Consider the following 18,745-nt stretch of genomic DNA (forward strand, 5'->3'; position numbering starts at 1 on the left):
CTTTTAAAAGTATCCCACACAGTGGTTTTCGGTCTATTCACAATGTTATGAGTGACACCATTGAAAATGGTGGAATAGAGAATTCCAGGGACCCATCTCTCCAGAAAAACAGCTAATGAGCTGACAAAACCTATCAGAATCACTTTGTTTATACAACCCTGGGGTCTAGCCAAAAACATGTAACAATCAGAGGAAGGCATGGTGAAGAGAGAAGCTGTTGCTTTACGGTAAGAGAGCACTGTGGCATTTTAAATTGCCTGCCTCCCATCCCTTACACCCCAGATCTGTGACAGCCATGAGGACACAGAGAGAGTGATACATGAACCTTATTTTTTTAAAAACTGTGGTTGTGGATTCTGACCTGTCTGGTGATCCCTGAAGGGTTGGCACAGGGCTTGTCTTTGTTCTGTCTGACTTTAAAGCCTTTAAAGGTACAAGTAATGGCTGTGTAACAGCTTGGGGCAAGGGACAGTACTCAGGAGGAGCAACAGACAGAAAGAAAAGCCTGGCAGGAAGAGTCTGGGAAAGGAGATACACAGAGGATAAGGGCTTTCTAAAGTCTCCATGTATACCGGGGAATCAAAAAGGCCATGCATGTAGCCAGGGCTGGATGCATGCTCCAAAAAGGCCTGATTAAACACTAGCCTTCACCTCTGGCTGGCCTGCAGGCTGGATGCAAGCAGGGAGCAAGGGCTAAGGCACAGGGGTATAAATGGCCTGACCAAGCATTGGAGGGCCCCGACACACAGCCAATGTGCTTAGACTGGCAGAATTGGGGGAGGTTTTTTTTTTTTTTTTTTCTCTTTTTTTCCTTTTTTGGATCTACGTGGTTAAGGAAACTGTCAAAACACAAGGTGACCACCCAACAGGAACAGACTTCATCAGGCTGGATACAACAGCGGTCACATGGACTTTATGAAAAGAATTTAGAAAAATCACGAAAACGAACAAACACTAACAAACCACAGCAAGCAACGATAGCAAACGGGGGAGGGGTGCACATCTGATTTCTACAGTTGCAACACAATATTGGAAATGTCCACTTTTCATCAGTGTTGTACAACCATGCGACTCTCTAAATCCCAAGCATTTCCACCATCTCCCTCCAAAAGAAACCCCAAACCCATTAGCAGTCCCTCTCCGTTCCCCATCACCCCAGCCCCCGGAAACCACTAATCTACTTCCTGTTTCTGGACCTGTCCTATTCTGGACATTTCATATAAATGGAATCCTACAGTATGTGGTCTTTTGTGTCTGGTTTCTTTCATCGAGCATAATGTTTTAAGGTTCGTATGTTATAACACGTACCAATACTTCATTCCCCTTTATGGTCAAATAATATTCCATTACGTGGATATAACACATTTTGTTTATCCAATCACCAGTCACGTCTGAATTATCGCCACTTTCTATTACAGATAACTAACATCCTTGTACGAGTTTTTGTACCAACATATATTTTCGAGTCTCTTGGGTATCTATGGTGACTATTTTAACTTTTGGGCGAATGGTCAAACTGTTTTCCATAGTGGCTGCACCTGTTTACATTCCCACCGGCTGAGGACTCCAATTTCTCCACATCCTGGCCAACACTTGTTATTTTTCTTTTTTAAAAGTTGATGATGGGGCACCTGGGTGGTTCAGTCGGTGACAAGTCCGACTTCAGCCCATGGATCAAAGAGTAATTTCAACTTTCAAGTCTTATTTTCTAAGAAATACATTTCTTTTTTTCAAAAAAAATTTTGACGTTTATTTTTGAGAGAGAGAGAGAGAGAGAGAGAGAGAGAGAGAGAGAGAATGAACAAGTAGGGAAGGGGCAGAAAGAAAGGGAGACACAGAGTCCAATCTGGGCTCCAAGCTGTCAGCACAGAGCCTGATGCGGGGCTTGAACTCGTGAACCACGAGATCACGATCCAAGCCGAAGTTGGATGCTTAACCAACTAAGCCACCCAGGCGCCCCCAAGAAATACATTTCCTAAGGCTATAGATGCCAGAGAGAGTGATTTCTCTGATGGATCTGGGCAAAGTAAACTGAAAACCTTCAAGACAGGATTCACCATTCTAGATGCTGTTAAGAATATTTGTGATTCATACAAAGAGATCAGAACATCAACATTAACAGGAGTTTGGAAGAAGTTGATTCCCACCATCATGGATGACTGTGAGGGGTTCAAGGCTTCAGTGGACGAAGTCACTGTGGATGTGGTGGCAACAGCAAGTGAAGTAGAACTAGAAGGGGAGCCTGAAGATGTGCCGGAATTGTTGCGATCTCATGATACACTTGAATGGATGAGGAGTTGTTTCCCATAGACGAGCAAAGAGAGTAAGACAATGGTGGACGGAGAATCTACTCCCGGTGAAGATGCTGTGAAGATTATTGAAATGACAACAAAGGATTTGCAATATTACATAAACTGAGTTGATAAAGCAGCAGCAGGGTTTGAGAGAAGTGACCCCAATTTTGAAAGAAGTCCTACTGTGGGTAAAATGCTATCAAACGGCGTCACAGGCTATAGAGGAATTGTCTGTGAAAGAAAGAGTCCATCGGAGCAGCAAATGTCACTACTGTCTTATTTTAAGAAATTGCCCCAGCCACCCCAGCCTTCAACACCCACCACCCTGATCAGTCAGCAGCCATCAATATGGAGGCAAGAGCCTCCACCAGCAAAAAGATTCTGACTTGAAGCTCAGATGATGATTAGCATTTTTAAGCAATAAAGTCTTTTAAAATTAAGGCACGACATTGCTTTTTAGACATAACGCTACTGCACATTTAATAGACTAAAGTATAGTGTAAACATAATTTTATATGCACCAGGAAACAAAAAATTCATTTGACTCACTTTACTGCAATATTTACTTTGTTGTAGGTTGTCTAGAACCAAATTTGCAATGTCTCCAATGTGTGCCTATACCTATGTTTCTAAGGGTTTTATAGTCCTAGCTCTTACATTTAGGTGTCTGATCCATTTCGAGTTATTTTTTGTATATGATGGGAAGAAGGAATCCAACTTCATTCTTTCACATGTGGATATCCAGTTGTCTCTGTCTCATTTGTTTAAAACACTATTCATTCCTCACAGAAGTAGTCTTGGCACCCTTGTCGAAAATATGTTGGCCATAGATGTGTTGGTTTATATTTGGACTCTGTATCGATATGTGAGTCTATCCTTCGGTCACTATCACATGGTTTTGATTGCTGTAGCTTTGCAGTAAGTTTTGAAATCAAGAAGTTGAAATCCTCCAACTTTGTTCTTCTTTTTCCAAGACTGTTTTGGCCAGTTGGGGTTCCTCATGTCTGCATATGAATTTTAGGATGAGATTGCTCAAGGTATTTTTTTATTCAAAAATTTTTAAAAATGTTTATTTATTTTTGAGAGAGAGAGAGACAGAGCACAAGCAGGGGATGGGCAGAGCGAGAGGGAGACACAGACTCTGAAGCAGGCTCCAAGCTCTGAGCTGTCAGCACAGAGCCTGATGCGGGGCTCGAACTCATGAACCGTGAGATCATGACTTGAATCGAAGCTGGATGCTTAACCGACTGAGTCACCCAGGGGCCTCTCAAGGTATTTTCCAATTTCCCCTGTAATGTCTTCACTAACTCACTGGTTACTTAGGAATGTGTTGTTTAAATTCCACATATGTGAACTTCCTACTTTATTGTTATGAATTTCCTTTTGCTATTGATTTCTCACTTTATTCCATTGTGATCAGAGAACATACTTTATATGATCTCAGTCTTTTACATTTATTGACATTTGTTCTATGGCTTAATATATGCTCTATCCCAGAGAATATATGCTCTATGCCATATGTTCCATATGCACTTGAGAATAATGGGTATTTTGTTACAACTGAGTGAGATGTTCTATAGATGTTGGTTGAGTCTAGTTGGTTGTTGTTCAAGTCTTCCATTTTCTTTTTATTTTATTTTATTATTTTTTTTATTATTTAAAAAAAATTTTTTTAACGTTTATTTATTTTTGAGACAGAGAGAGACAGAGCATGAACGGGGGAGGGTCAGAGAGAGGGAGACACAGAATCTGAAACAGGCTCCAGGCTCTGAGCTGTCAGCACAGAGCCTGACGCGGGGCTCGAACTCACGGACCGCGAGATCGTGACCTGAGCTGAAGTCGTTCGCTCAACCGACTGAGCCACCCAGGCGCCCCCAAGTCTTCCATTTTCTTGACAGTGAGGTACTGCTAGTGAGGTCCTGAAGTATCCAATGATAACTGCTGGACTGCCTGTTTCTTCTTTCCATTCTGTCAATTTTTGCTTCATGTATTTTGGTGTATATATTTTATTATTGTTATATCTTCTTGATAGATTGACTCTTTTACCATTATGTAATGTTCTTCTTTGTCACTCGTAATAATTTTCATCTTAAAGTCTATTTTGTCTGATGTTAGTTTAGCTAGTTCAGCTCTCCTTTGGTTATTGTTTGCATGGACTATCTTCTCCCACTTTTTTATTTTCAATCTTTTTTTGTCTTTGAATCTAAAGTGAGTATCTTGTAAATAGCATATACTTGGATTGTGTTTTTTAAAAAATCTATTCTGCCAATCTGTCCCCTTTAATTGGAGAGTTTAATTCATTTACATTTAATGTAATTACCGATAAAGAAGGATTTCTACTGTTTTGTTTTCTATATGTCATGTCTTTTTTTTTGTTCCTCAGTTTCTCCATTACTGCCTTCTTTTGTGTTAAAGAGATATATTTCTTAGTGTACCATTTTAATTCCCTTATAATTTCTTTGACTATTTTTGAGTTATTTTCTTAGTGATTGTGTTAGGGATTATAATTGCCATATTCAAGCATGTGATAAGGCATTTATAATTGCAATTATATGTACAAATATTATAGTACATATAATAGTAAATTTAGTATTTAGTAAATAGTAAATATTTGTATCACATACTATAATTAAAATACATGTATTGAAATACAGTATAGGCAAAGATGTAGTAAAATTAACAAGATTTCAATTTCCCCAACCCTTTCTGGATATATCAGGTTAACCCAATGTGCCTCTAGGTGAAAACTTATCAGCATAATTGATAATGCCTTTTTGGTCAATGTCACAGAACTTATTGAGGAGGAACAAAATAGGTCACCCCAAAATATGTCACTTTGGCATATTGATTATTTTGAATTAAAGTCACTTAAGAAACAGCCAGTACAAGAAGGATACTCTGAGGCCCCATTTGTCCTCCTGAAAGTGGGAAATAAGTCTCCATGTGAAAGGTACCTTCCCAGTATGTACCAGCAGGAAGAAAGACATTCTTGTCACCAGAGATAGGAAATTTAAGGCCAAGAAACCTGTATAAACAAAACTTGCTACTACTTCACTAATTTACTATCCAAAGCCCAACCCCTTTTGTCTTATCAATTCTTCACAAATCTATTGTCTAAAAGGTATGAAAGTTACCAGCTTTGGTTACTTCTTTGGGGCCTCCATATGTATGCCATTAAATTTTTCTCTTGTGGAATCTATCTTATGTCAATTTAATTATTAGACCAGCCAAAGAATCTACAAGGAGAGGGAGCCTACACTGTGAAAGCCAAACAAATACTGTGGTAAATGAAATGTATATAGTACTTTGTTTTGAATGAGGCCGAAAGAGGCTCTCCTCATATTGTTAGCTGATAAGTCAATAAAAATAGTTTATCACTATGCGATTTTTAGCACGAAACTTAGAAGGAATTGAAAGAATTTAGGGATGCTGCCATAACAACATTCCTTCCATTCCAGGTACTTCTGTGAACACGTTCTCAGCACCTCTAGCTATAAAACCCCAAACCTGCAACACAGCTGATGCTAAAATCTGTCCCATTCTAGCCATCAGTAATATTTGTCTTGAATATTAAAAACAAAGTCCCATTCTCATTCAGATATTCATTTAAAAATTTTTTTTGAATTGTTTATTTATTTATGAGAGAGAGCAAAAGAGAGAGAGAAAGTGAGGGGCAGGAGGGGCAGAGAGAGAGGGAAACACAGAAATTAAAGCAGGCTCCAGGCTCTGAGCTGTCAGCACAGAGCCGGATGCAGGGCTCAAACTCATGGTCTGTGAATTCATGACCTGAGCTGAAGTCGGACGCTTAACTGACTGAGCCACCCAGGTACCCCCAGATATCCATTCTTCATATGTTATTTTATGCTTGATAATTATTATAAAACTTTATATTACATTAATCAACTGCTTTTATTCAATTGTAGCAATAAAAAGCTTCTGGGTTGAATCAGTTATTTCTGAACATGTTAAAAAGAAAGCCAGAGGCCCAAAATGGCCTCACTTAGGCCAACTCACCAAACTGGGGCTTAATACCTCCCCTAACTGAAGTTCTAACCTCCCCCAGAAATGTAGTCTTAACTGGTCAGTCAGGAAGCTTCTGGTCAACACCAATAAAGTACTCTGTCACATGGACTCTCTCTATCCCCCAAAGGAAGATGACACAATCCACCTAATAAGACCCTTTTGTCCCCAAAGGTCATCTCACCTGAAATAGTCCTTTTTTTCTGTTTATAACTTTCTTGTCTTGCTTTTAAAACCCCTTCCCTTTCTGTAGCCCTTTGGAGCTCCCCTCTACTTGCTGGATGTGATGCTGCCTGATTCATGAATCAATTAATAAAGCCAATTAGATCTACAAAATTTACTTGGTTGAATTTTTGTTATTTCACAAACCTTATGCCAAAGGAAATATTAACAAAGTGAAATTCGATCGCCTATTTTACATCCTTTCTTGTAGACAAGTAGGATATGTGTCCATATAACTTTTAAGTGTTAAAACACAGACACTGTTTGGGGACAAAATTCTGTGGGGGAAAGGTCGGGAAAATACCAAGTTAGGGAGAAACAGGAATGACGTAAAAATTTCCGACTGCTAAGGAAGAGCTTTTTCAGGGGCTCCTGGGGGGGCTCAGTTGGTTGAGTGCCCGACTCTTAGTTTTGGCTCAGGTCACGATCCCAGGGTCAGGGGATGGAGTCTGTCAGGCTCCACGCTGAGCGTGGAGCCTGCTTAAGATTCCCTCCCTCCCTCCCTCCCTCCCTCCCTCCCTCTCTCTCTCTCTCTCTCCCCGCCTCTCTCCCTCTCCCCCACTTGTGTGCGCGCGCACTCTCTCTCTCTCTCTCAAAATAAAAAAATAAAATAAAAAGAAGAGTTTGTTCCGAAGGCTGATGGTAGATATCACGTGGGCTTCATATCTCAGGGGCTATAAAAAAAATACTCGTATTAAAATGTGCTAGAAACGACATACTTTGCAAATATAAACTTGTGACACAAGTTTTATGTCTTAGATGTCAACCAAAGGAATGAATGGGGAAACACAAGGTGTTTCTTTAGAGGGTCAAGTCTGAAGACCCCAAAGGAAGCCCTTCATTAAGTGTAGCTCATTAAGGCTACAGAGCAAGGAACTCATCCTCAAGGAGGCAGAGATCTGGGGGCCAGGCAGGCACTCGGCGCACAAAGTCAGTTTATCTACGCTAATGATTAATGGTTCAAAGAGTTAACTGGCAGTGATTCTACAGCGACTGCCTTGGGCAGAGAGGAGACAGAAGGACCCTGGTTCTGGCTCCCACAACACCTCACAGCTGCCTTATTTCCTTTATGGGGGACAAAGGGGAGCTGGAACCAGGCTCTGGGAGTTGTGCAGAAAGCGGAGACCACAGCGAGGGCTTTTCAGAGGGCACGTGGGGATCACGCGGCTGCAGGTTCAAGGGCGGGCTGGGGGATTTGCTTCACCTCCTCGCTAGCTGGGTCAGCAGTGCCCCTCTCTCAGAGCTGGTGCGTGGACTTCCTGAGATAGTTGGGAGAAAGCACTTACCTCGGTAACTTGGAACTAGGGTGAGCTGGAGGAAACTGCCACTATTTTGCCACTTGGACCCATACGAAATGGTAGTTTCATATGGTTCAACCTATAACTGGTAGCTATTTTATTTTTACCGCAAGAGACTAAGCTGTCCTCAGATGCAATGCCGATGAGGTCCACAAGGCTGCCCGAGAGTGTGCTAACAACTCGCCAGGTGGAAGTAAAGAGATCAAGAAGGGAAATGAGCCCCTGTGGCCATGTAGACAAGTCAATACTATTTCGGGGAGGAGGATGGTGAGGGCCCAAACCTAGAAATAAAAACCGTAGGGGCTCCTGGGTGGCTCTGACTCTTGATCTCGGCTCAGGTCGTGATGTCGTGGGTTTGCGGGTTTGAGCCCCATGTCGGGCTCTGAGTGTGGAGCCTGCTTGGGATTCTGTCTCCCTCTCTCTCTCTCAGAATAAATAAATAAACTTAAAAAAAAAATTATAAGCAGGCTAAGCAGCAGAAAAACAAGGTTAAAAGGTTACTATGATAATCAAGGACGGTATTTACGGAGTGTTTTTATACATACACATTAGGTGTGGCGTGAAACCCTTTCCATGCGTTGCCTTTGGGCCATAACCCACCTATGAAGTGTGTACTGTCAGGAGTCCTAGGTTCGGCACACGGGTTGGAAGGACTTTACACGTGAACAAAGTAAGGCCCAAAGAAATGTAACAACTTGGCAGAGGTGGGGACGGGAGGCTCTGTGTCGCTCCAGGTCTGACTTCCAGTCTCCCGACTGTCACTATTCCTCCGGGCTGTCTCCCACTGTGTTCTCTGAGGTGCCCTTCAAAGGCGGTGCAGGTAAATTAGGAAAATAAGACAACCCTGTCTGGGGAGTGCTACATTCCCAGTAGTGACACAGGCGGCTGGGGTTTCTTTTAAAAGCCATTTCCACAAGTATATCAATCTCCACGCATAATAACTGGCTACAGACAGACCTGGTTAGTAACAGCGCAATATAATTAAATGCCCTTTCATCCAGGCATTTCAAAGGGCTTCATCAAAGTTAATTATGCCCCAAGCCCTTGTGAAGTGGTGCTTGATTCAATTTTGTGAGCATTGAAAGTCAGGCAAAGGCGATGCCACCGGCCCAGGGGTTACACAGTTTGAACGTACACCTATTAGCAGCCCTCAAGTGTGTGGCGAGAGGCGATTCAGAGTCGAGGTGACAACCGGCAGAACTCCTGACGTTAAGCTCCGCCCCCAAACCTCAGAGCTGGAAAACTGCAAAATGGGGGTGTCTGGGTCTGCTGGTAGGGAGGGAACGAGGTGTGGGGCCCGGGTGGCTTCCGCCTCTGGATGAGCCACCGACTTCCTCTTTTTGCAGAGGAACCACACCAGGTGTGTTCACAGAAGTTATTTAAAGGGGGAAGTGTTCAACAAGTCCACGTGGATGGCTAACCCAGAACAGGGATTTGACCTTGGACTCAGTGACTCTGTCTCAAGACTAAAACAGATTCCTGCCCCACTGAGGGGCAGGTTGGGAGAACTGCCTGGTGGTGGCCTCAGGCCAGCATCTTCACCTGCCGTATCTTTGGATCCTGAGTTCCTCCGCACGCGATGTCAGATGGGGACGATGCCGCTGAGGCAACACCTAACTGCCTCCCAACTGGCTCTCGACTTCATTGGGCAGAGTCCACTGAGGTGGAAGAGAAGGGAGGAAAGAGGCAAGGGCCAGCCTCATTTGGAGGCAAATACCTCCATGGGGGCTCCTGCCAGTGGAGAATTTCAACTGCCCGAGAAAGACCAAGACATGGCCAAAGTCAGAGTGAGCAAGTGGCAGGGCCGGACCTTAACAGGTGTCCCCAGCACTTTGGTCCCATATATACAGATGAGGAAGTAGTGAGGCCTCCCAACTATCAGGCACCTTATATTGAGGACACAGGTTGACCCAACTGGGACTCTTTGAAAACGAAAGGGGGCTCTATTAATATATGTGGCCGTGAGGCACAAGCCAGGACTTTTGGTCCCTGTACTCTTAGTGCGGCCTCTGGATGGGAAGGGCTGCTGGAGAGGGAAGGAGGGTGAGGGCCACACTACAAGCAGGCAGCAAGGCTTCAAACTCAGCTGCTTTCTTGGCATGGCTTCAACAGACCTCAATGTCAAGGGTGGGGCAGCAAAATCAAGGTCACTTCTCTCTCTGCTTCAGCTTCCCTGTGTGGATTCTGAAGACCAGAAGTCCTGGGCTGGGGTCCTGCCTGTGCCACTTACTGCTGTATGACTTCAGGGGAATTACCTTAACTCTCTGAGCTTTGGCTTCCCCTCTTTAAAATGGAGGAATGTAAACCCTCATGGGATTGTCGTGTTACATGAAATAACATACATGTTGGGAATGTCATGCTACATGAAATAACGTACATGTTGAAACATCACCTGGCACATAAAAAAGTACTAAAACAATTCTAGCTTGTTACTATCATTATTTTTTATCATTTTTATTTTTATTATCACTATTCTTAGCAATAGCTCTAAGGACCTTTTTGGCGCCAGCTACGACTCTGGAAAAAAAGTAAACGGTTTCCAGAAAAGCAGCCAAAGGTCCCAGAGGTAGGAAACCTTGCCGAGTGAAACCTCAGCTCAGATCTCCCATTCTAACATCTGCTTTACATCTGCCAACAAGAGCCTCTATTTAAATATCACGGTGACAAGACCAGTCATTACTTGCTATTTAAACTCACCTCCCACAATCCCTTGGGCTTAAAACTGCCAACAATTCAGTATGAATTGCATTCTGGCTTGCTCTGAGGGTTACTCATATTCAAATACAAGAGAGGCAGCTGCCTGGCTCTCCAGGCTCTGCTACTTCTGTAACCTGGCTTCAGGCCAGCTCCCTGATGCTTACCTTCTCCAGCAGGGGAGGCATTATCTTCCCCAGGATTGCCATTTCAATACTTACTAACCAGTGTCAGGGAGAGAAGGGGCCTGGCAGAGTGGTGGGCCCAATGCAGGCAGCAGGGAGCCATGGATAAAAGCAAGGGCCTTGGCAATGCACACACTCAATTCGAATCCCAGCTTTACTACCTACTGACTGTGTGTCCTTGGGCAAGTTAATTAACCGCTCTGTGCCAGTTTCCTAATACGTAAAAGGGGATTATAATAATACCTACCTTGAGGGGCCCTGTAAGGATTAGCACAGTCCCTGTCATATAGTAAACAGTCAACACAAGTTAGCTGCTGCTATGATCGTGATGATTACTACAGGAACTGGGAATGGGCTATGGAAGTGTGATAAAGGACCTATATTTTCCTGCCAGGAAAACTGCCAAAGGTGATACCTGAGCTGGAGCTGGAAGAATATGTAGCATTTCTATCAGTAGAGACAGGGGAGGATGCAGGCAGCTTCAGTTTCCTGCATCTGTAAGTTCAGGTCATGGTCCCAATCGCCATGTAGGGTGGATTTAAAACTGACCTGCAGAGAAGTTGCATGCCTTTCCCCCAAGTTACAATGACAGACAGTGAGAGAGCTGGGCCTTGAAGACAGGTCTCTCTGAGTCTAAAGGCCATGCTGGTAACACCCCTCCTAGCTCTACTTTTGTATCAAATTTGTCCTGAAGGCTAAGGCACTGATAGAAATAGCTTCCCCCACCTCCCTCCCAGACTGCAAACTCCTTCAGGGAAGAGAGAGCTCAGTGGTTTATACAGCCCCGCCCACCCCACGCAGGCAGGGAGAGCAGGTGCTCAGCTGAAATGCCTATTCGCTAAATACAAGAAACTGAGGCCTGACTCTTCCAGGCTGAGGCCAAGCCTCCAGTGCCGGCAACCCCTTGCGATGCTGCCTTCTGGGCAGCTGGCCTCTTGGGCTCCCTTTCACAGACCGCCCCCCCCCCCCCCCCCGCCCCAACAACCAGGGCAGAGAGCAGCGCTGCAATTCAAACGGCGTGCTCCTAACTTCACCTCATTGATAAAGTTGCACTTGGGCCCTCTTAACGTTTTCCTTGCCCCAAAGATAAGAGATGATTTGGGGGCAGCCTGCCCAGCCCACATAACCACTTTTCTCTGAGAGGGAGCCCCAGAAACCGGTCTGCTGTGTGAGACTCCACCCACCTGCCCACCACAGATTGGACCAGGGTAGACACCTGACCCAAACTGGCCAATCGGGTCTTCCCTCTGTCAAAGGCGGGGGAGGAGTTCCAATCTGTTCTAATCTCCTTCTCGCCCTTCTTAACTCTGGTGGCAGGAGCTACCTTGCAGTCTTATAATAGTCTTCCCTTTTGTCTCAGCGCTTCTGAAATGGGTTTTTATTCCCTGCAACCCAAATAGCCTTAACCAAATCAAGGTGGAAGGAAGCAACTTCCTCTCTCCCTAGGCACAATTAACTACACGCTCCTCCGCTTTGGGCACCTGCCTCTGTTCCTCTTTGTAAACCCCAGGCACTCGTGAGTCAAGCACCTCCCGCATGCCGCCTGCGTGGGCTAGGTGCTTTTTCATTGATCCACATGGCTGGAGGGAGGAGGGATGGAGGGAGGGATCACTACCACCATTCTACCCATAAGAGAAGCTCTGAGGGGCTAAGCTACATGTCCAAGGGCACTTAGCTGGGAAGGAGCAGAATAGGGATTCGAGGACGCGTCTTCTTTCCCTTGATCCCCCCTGGAACTTCAGTTCGCTCATAACTGTTCATGTGCCCCTCTCCCACCTCAACTCCTAAGCTTGTTGGTAGAGTCACCATGATTGATTTACCTTTGCTCCGGCACCCGGAAGGTACTTCTACAATAAGTATCTTTTGTAATTTGTAACTGAAATGGAAACTTATTAGAAATCTCACCTGGGAGAGTGTTCTGTGTTTTCTTAGATTCTGTATCTGTTTGTTTGGCACACATTCATCACAGCCAACTGCATTAACTGTATTTTCTTGTGTTCTCTGTTCTTGATGCTCTGGCATTTGTGGCCTCACTCACCCGGCAGAGACCACCTCTCCCAGGGCTAGCCAATTCTTAGAGACAGCAGGGACGCAAGCAGCACTCTGGGATGCTGGGTTTACACTCACCCCGCAGTAGAAACAACCTGAACATCTAACAGTAGGGGATGTGTCCAGAAAGTTTTGATAGAGCAGCTCAACAGATTACTGGGCAATCCGTTCAAAAAGTATGCGTTAAATCACGACTCAATGACACGGGGAAATAACCCACAAATAGGGCTACGTGAAACAACCAAGATACGGAACTTTCTGTGCAGTGTGATCCCAAAAGCGTAACACCAAAAAAAGACAGGAAGGAGAAATATGAACAAGGCTTGTCTCTGAGTAATAGAGTAGGTGATTTAAAACAAACAAACAAATCTTCTAAGTGGGAATACCTCCCCTTAAAAATATTTCTCGGGGCGCCTGGGTGGCTCAGTCCGTGAAGTGCCTGACTTCGGCTCAGGTCACGATCTCATGGTCTGTGAGTTCGAGCCCCGCGTCCGGCTCTGTGCTGACAGCTCGGAGCCTGGAGCCTGCTTCGGATTCTAGGTCTTCCTCTCTCTCTGCCCCTCCCCCACTCGTGCTCTGTCTGTCTGTCTCTCTCAAAAATAAGTAAACCTTAAAAATTTTTTAAAAATATTTCTCTTTCTCTTTTTATGTTTTTCTCTAACCCCCTGTCTTTATGTACTTCAATGAGTGTTTCTTTCTTCTGGATTACCTGTTCTACATTTGTGCCTGTTTCTGCCGCTAACAGGCACGCAGACCCCGGAAATACGTGTGAGCCAGGGCTATGGTGTGTTACTCTCGGGTTAGAAAAACACCACATTTCAAAACCAGAAAGAAAGCTCTTGCCTTGTAGGAGAAGGAAGCCTCGCTGCCGCCGGGGTCTGCGCTGCTTGTGGGCGGGAGCGGGCGCAGCTGCAGGGCCGCACCGCGGGCTCGGTCCATGGCGCTAGTGGAACATTCCCTGGGAAGCTGGAGCTGCCGCTAGGCGGGGCCGAACCCGGAGACCATCTCTCCTGGCGGGGGTCACCTCCTTTCACGGGGCCGTTGGAGGACTTCGAGGCTCTTCTGGCTGATTTACAGCCTCTCCCTCACCTTCACCCCGAGAAGTGCCAGGTTCTGTCTCTCCCAAGCAGGCAGGCGAGGGTGCGATTCCTTATCCTGGCGGCGCCCTAGGGTGGTGGGGAGGAACATGAAGAATGCAAGTACGGTGAGCCCAGCTTGATCACCCAAGGGGACATACACTTTGAGGACAAAACGCAAGCCGTCATGAGAAGTGAAGTCATTTACAAAATTATATCATGCCTTTGGCCTCCCCTAATAAAGACATGGCTCAGGATGCCTGGGTGGCTCAGCGGATTAAGGAGCTGACTTCAGCTCAGGTCAGGGTCTCACGGTTTGTGAGTTCCAGCCCCTGGCCGGGCTCTGTGCTGACAGCTTGGAGCCTGGAGACTATTTCAGATTCTGTGTCTCCCTCTCTCTCTGTGCCTCCCCTGCTCACGCTCTGTCTCTCTCTCTCTCTCAAAAATAAACATTAAAGGGGCGCCTGGGTGGCTCAGTCTGTTGAGCGTCTGACTTCAGCTCAGGTCATGATCTCACGGTGGTTCCTGGGTTCAAGTCCCGCATCAGGCTCTGTGCTGACAGCTGGGAGCCTGGAGCCTGCTTCAGATTCTGTGTCTCCCTCTCTCTGCCCCTCCCCTACTGCTCTGTCTCTCTCTCTCTCTCTCAAATATAAATAAAAGGTAGAAAAAAAATTAAAAAAATAAACATTAAAAAAGTAATAAAAATAAATAAATAATACTAAAGACATGGCTCATCTACCTCAAAACCTTTTTCCCTGGCCCTTAAAAATTACCTTTCCTCAGGGCACCTGGTGGCTCAGTTGGTTAAGCATCTGACTCTTATAGAATATTTTTTTTTAATGTTTATTTTTGAGAGAGAGACAGAGTGTGAGTAGGGGAGGAGCAGAGAGAGAGAGGGAGACACAGAATCCAGAGGAGGCCCAGGCGCTGAGCTGTCAGCCCACAGCCCGACGCGGGGCTCGAACTCACCGACCATGAGATCATGACCTGAGCCGAAGTCAGGCGCTTTGCCAGCTGAGCCACCCAGGCTCCCCAAGTGTTTGACTCTTGACTTCGGCTCAGGTCGTGATCTCAAGGTTCATGGGATCGAGCCCCACATTAGGCTCTGCACTGACGGCATGGAGCCTGCTTCGGATTCTCTCTCTCTCTCAAAAATAATTAGGGGCATCTGGGTGGCTCAGTGGGTTATGCATCCGACTTCGGCTCAGGTCATGATCTCACAGTTTAAGAGCTTGAGCCCCACATGGGGCTCTCTGTTGTCAGTGCACAACCCACTTTGGATACTCTGTCCCCCTCTTTCTCTGCCCCGACCCCACTTGTGCTCGCTCTCTCTTTCCCTCTCAAAAATAAATAAACATTAAAAAAAAATAAACAGTTAAAAAAATTTTTTTTCTAATCGCCTTTTTGCTCCCCCGCCGGCTTCCTTCTTCCCGTCATATCCTAACTGAAATCCTACCTTTTCCATAGGCTCCCCTACATAAGAAGTAGAAGACTGTCTTGTCTGCCTCTCCAGGCCTCCAAAAAATATCGAACCACCTGTGTTCGATATCGGAATGAGAGAACGAGAAGAAAAGCTATCTTCACGAATGGTGGAAGAACTGGGCTGCTACCCGAAAGTCAGCCTAGCACAGGTGAGGTAACACTGGACCCTGGGAGAAGACCTGTGTGACCGGATCATAACACCTCTGGGAGACTCAGGTGTCTCATCTGTAAAGTGGGGGTAATAATGTGGCTTCAAGTAAGATCGTCAATGACAGTAATTCCCGTTGACTTTATCGGACGGGTATTTTCAATGCATGTCAAGCTTGTCTACCAAATGGAGAAGAAAGATGAAGTATGCTCCTAGGGTTCTGGAAGGCCTGGCCAAAAACACCTTACCACAACGCTAAGAGTTTCTTTGAAGTCTTCTTATAGTAGAAAAGAAAAAAAAAAAAAAATCAATCATACAAATTTGGATTCTACTGCAAAGTCTATGCTCATTTCAATTTAAAAAATGTTATAAATAGCTTTTGATCTGTTATATGCTACCTGTTTGCCTTGGCCAAGTCATTTAACTTTCCAGGCAGTTTTCTCTGCTGGAAAATACAGATAATCAGATAATAACATTTCTACCCCCCCACAGGGCTGTTGTGAGAATTTGATGAGATAATGCATGTAAAATGCTATGCATAACAAATGGCCAATGGATGGCAGCTATTATTAATTTTATTCTTATCAGTTTAATTATTTAATTTACCCACAAATGTTCCTTTCTTTCATGCATTCATGCTACATTTATTGAGGGCCTACTATATGCCAAACAGACACAGCCTCTGCTATGCCTCAAGGCATAAAAAAAGTTGCTCTTTGTCCTGTGACTTCCAGTTCCTTCTGTTATCTAGCCCTCTCCCCAGGAATGCTGGTTCCTGGTAGGAGCAGCACAGTCATATGTCACAGGGCTAACACTGTGTCCAGCATCTAGGAGACACGAGATGCAGGGCTTGGCACAGGGGCAGCCACGAAGACCATTTAGCCCAGGTCTCACTTTGTTGAAGGGCCTCAAAATTAAATCATCGTTGCTATCTCCAGATGAGGTTACACATTCAGTATATAGTCAATACCTTAATTACATAGATATACATGCCATATATATACCATACGTACAGGGTACACTCATCAATTTTATAACTCACATCCCATAATCAAACCTCCCTGACTGTAAAGTATTTGCAATCTTGTGAAAAGCATAATTATTCTTCACTATACTTTCATGTGTGGGTGAAAAGCATTATTGGGTTAAATTTATGTATTTTAATGTTTTGAATATAGTAGCCTTAGGAAGGAAGAGTGGCCCAGGGACAGACCTCCAAGAGACCCTTAGAGGCTTTCAAGCTGGAGCCGGAGAGGCACTGGGGCACAAACTCTGGGAAGGCGTTTGCTGAATCCCCTGTTCATCCCTTGCCAAGATCCGGCCCAGGGCCTGGCCTGGTGACCTCCATCTATACCTCCTGACTGGCTAAAGGCAGGCCTGTTAAGCACCTGATGCAGTTTGCAATCAAGAATGGAATGGCTTACTCAGGCCTCATCAACCACAACTCCACTGCTGCTGCACCCAGCCCCGCCCACAGGATGTCAGAGAAAGCAAACAGGCCTTGGGGACATGCCAATGGGGTGATGGAAACCTAGGCCTCCTAACCTTGTTTGGACCAGCTACTTTGTTCAGGTGGGTTTCTGTGTTTGTTTTTGTTTGTGGTGGTGTTGTGACTGTCATTTAATTTGCTTTTAAAAAGCAGCTCTTCTCTCTGCCTCAGAAATGCTCAGGCCTCTGAGGCATCACCTGCAAAGACAGGAAACTCTCCCTTGGCTCGGGAGGAGTCTAGACTAAAGGCCTCGGATGGGGGACTGCTTGAGTAGCTCAATAGGCTCAGCATCTGACTTGATTTTGGCTCAGGTCATGATCTCACAGTTCGAGGGTTCCAGCCCTGAATCTGGCTCTGCACTGACAGTGCGGAGCCTGCTTGGGATTCTGTCTCCCTCTCTCTCTGCCCCTCCCCTGCTCACATGCTCTCTCTCATAAATAAATAAACATTCAAAAAAGAAAATAAAAGCTCTGGAGGAACTCTTTGCCAGTTGCCCTCCCTTGTAAGGCGCACATTCTTTGCCTGGATGATTCTCCTTTTCTGCCTTCAAAGCACTTTTCCAGGACTAACATATGCCCAGGAGGCAAGTGGCCAACTCTGTGTTCCCAGCCACCCCTTAATTTTGAGGCCGTCACAGCCAGCAGTGAGCACAGGGTCACTGACTCAAGAAAGGAAAGATAATTCTAGGTGCTTGCTTCCATTCCTCCCTCCCCCCCCCCCCCACCCCCCCCGCCCCTCCCCTTATCTCAATGAATTATTTCACCAACCCACAGAGCAGGTCAGACAGATGACAGGACCATAGGTCATGGCTGCTAAGAGTAGAGTTTGCATTAGGATTTGGCTTTATCTGAAAAAAATAAATAAAATACGCTCTTTCCCACCACCTGACGATTCGCCTTCCGGCTTGTTGAGTGCCAGTTACGCCAAGCCCTTTCCCTTTCCCGGGCTTTGGCTCACTAAAGGGTTACACTCTTCGTTGCCCTCCCATTGAGCTGGAAACTACAACTTCCAGCAGCCAGTATACATCAAGAATACCTCCCCTCATTCCACCTGCTAACTCCACCATCTGCTACTGCCAGGAAGCCCGAGCCGGCGTGTAGAGGGATAATTTTGGCAAAGTTACCGCATTTCACTTCCTGATTTGGTAAAGCCTGCCATCATCTATATTAAGGCAAACCCATGCCCCCTGCAAAAATGGGGGAAAAAAGCATTCCGAGGCAGCGAGACCCAGACCTGCAAGGCTGATGACAGCAAGAAGGAAGGGTATTTGTACTAGGGGGCGTTAGACGATTCCAAATGCATTCCCTTTCCTGAAAAAAACGAAGGCTGATTTCAAGTCCCCCCCCCCCCCTCAGGCTTAATCACTACTCACCGGCGGCGTTTTCTCTAAGGACCACCTATCGGAGGTTTCTGAGAAATGACTTGGACTCTTCGCGCAACCCGGAGGCACAGCCTCCTTAATTCCTTCCCCAACTCAAGAGCGGCCAGGGTGCTGCAGTGTTTTGCTTTCAAAGGCCGCGATGTGATTTGCCAGGACGCCTGCCAGTCAGAGGCTGGCGGCGACTTCGTGCAGGCGAGTGGCTGCGAGGAAGGGATGGGCGGGACAGCCCCCGGCTATTGGCTGTGCCGCAAAGCTTGCTTGAAGCGTAGGGGGAGAGACTTGGGGAGGCGGCGCCCTCCTCCAGCTTCGCGCTCACCTGGAGGGGGTCCCCTCTAGCGGCCGCACCAAGAACGTTGGAACAAACCCCGCTCTCGCTCTCCGGAGAGCTCAGGTGACTGCTCACCTCC

At 45.7% G+C, this 18,745-nt stretch overlaps 1 protein-coding gene across 2 annotated transcripts in view; it reads right to left on the bottom strand.

Annotated features, from left to right (window-relative positions):
- The window catches only part of NIPAL3 (NIPA like domain containing 3), a 49,237-nt gene extending 30,775 nt beyond the window's left edge, over positions 1–18,462 (bottom strand). For both annotated transcript variants that reach the window (XM_019461813.2, XM_019461817.2), the window contains exons 1-2: positions 18,330–18,462; positions 13,606–13,928 (exon numbers count right to left, since the gene is read on the bottom strand). In XM_019461813.2, the coding sequence (XP_019317358.1) occupies positions 13,606–13,701 (96 nt within the window). In that variant the 5' untranslated portion in view covers positions 13,702–13,928; positions 18,330–18,462. The remainder of the gene's footprint in view (positions 1–13,605; positions 13,929–18,329) is intronic.
- Positions 18,463–18,745: the final 283 nt, after the last annotated feature.

This window comes from Panthera pardus, unplaced genomic scaffold (genome assembly GCF_024362965.1).
Source record: "Panthera pardus isolate Hobbes unplaced genomic scaffold, ASM2436296v1 HiC_scaffold_11, whole genome shotgun sequence".
Lineage (NCBI taxonomy): Eukaryota > Metazoa > Chordata > Mammalia > Carnivora > Felidae > Panthera > Panthera pardus.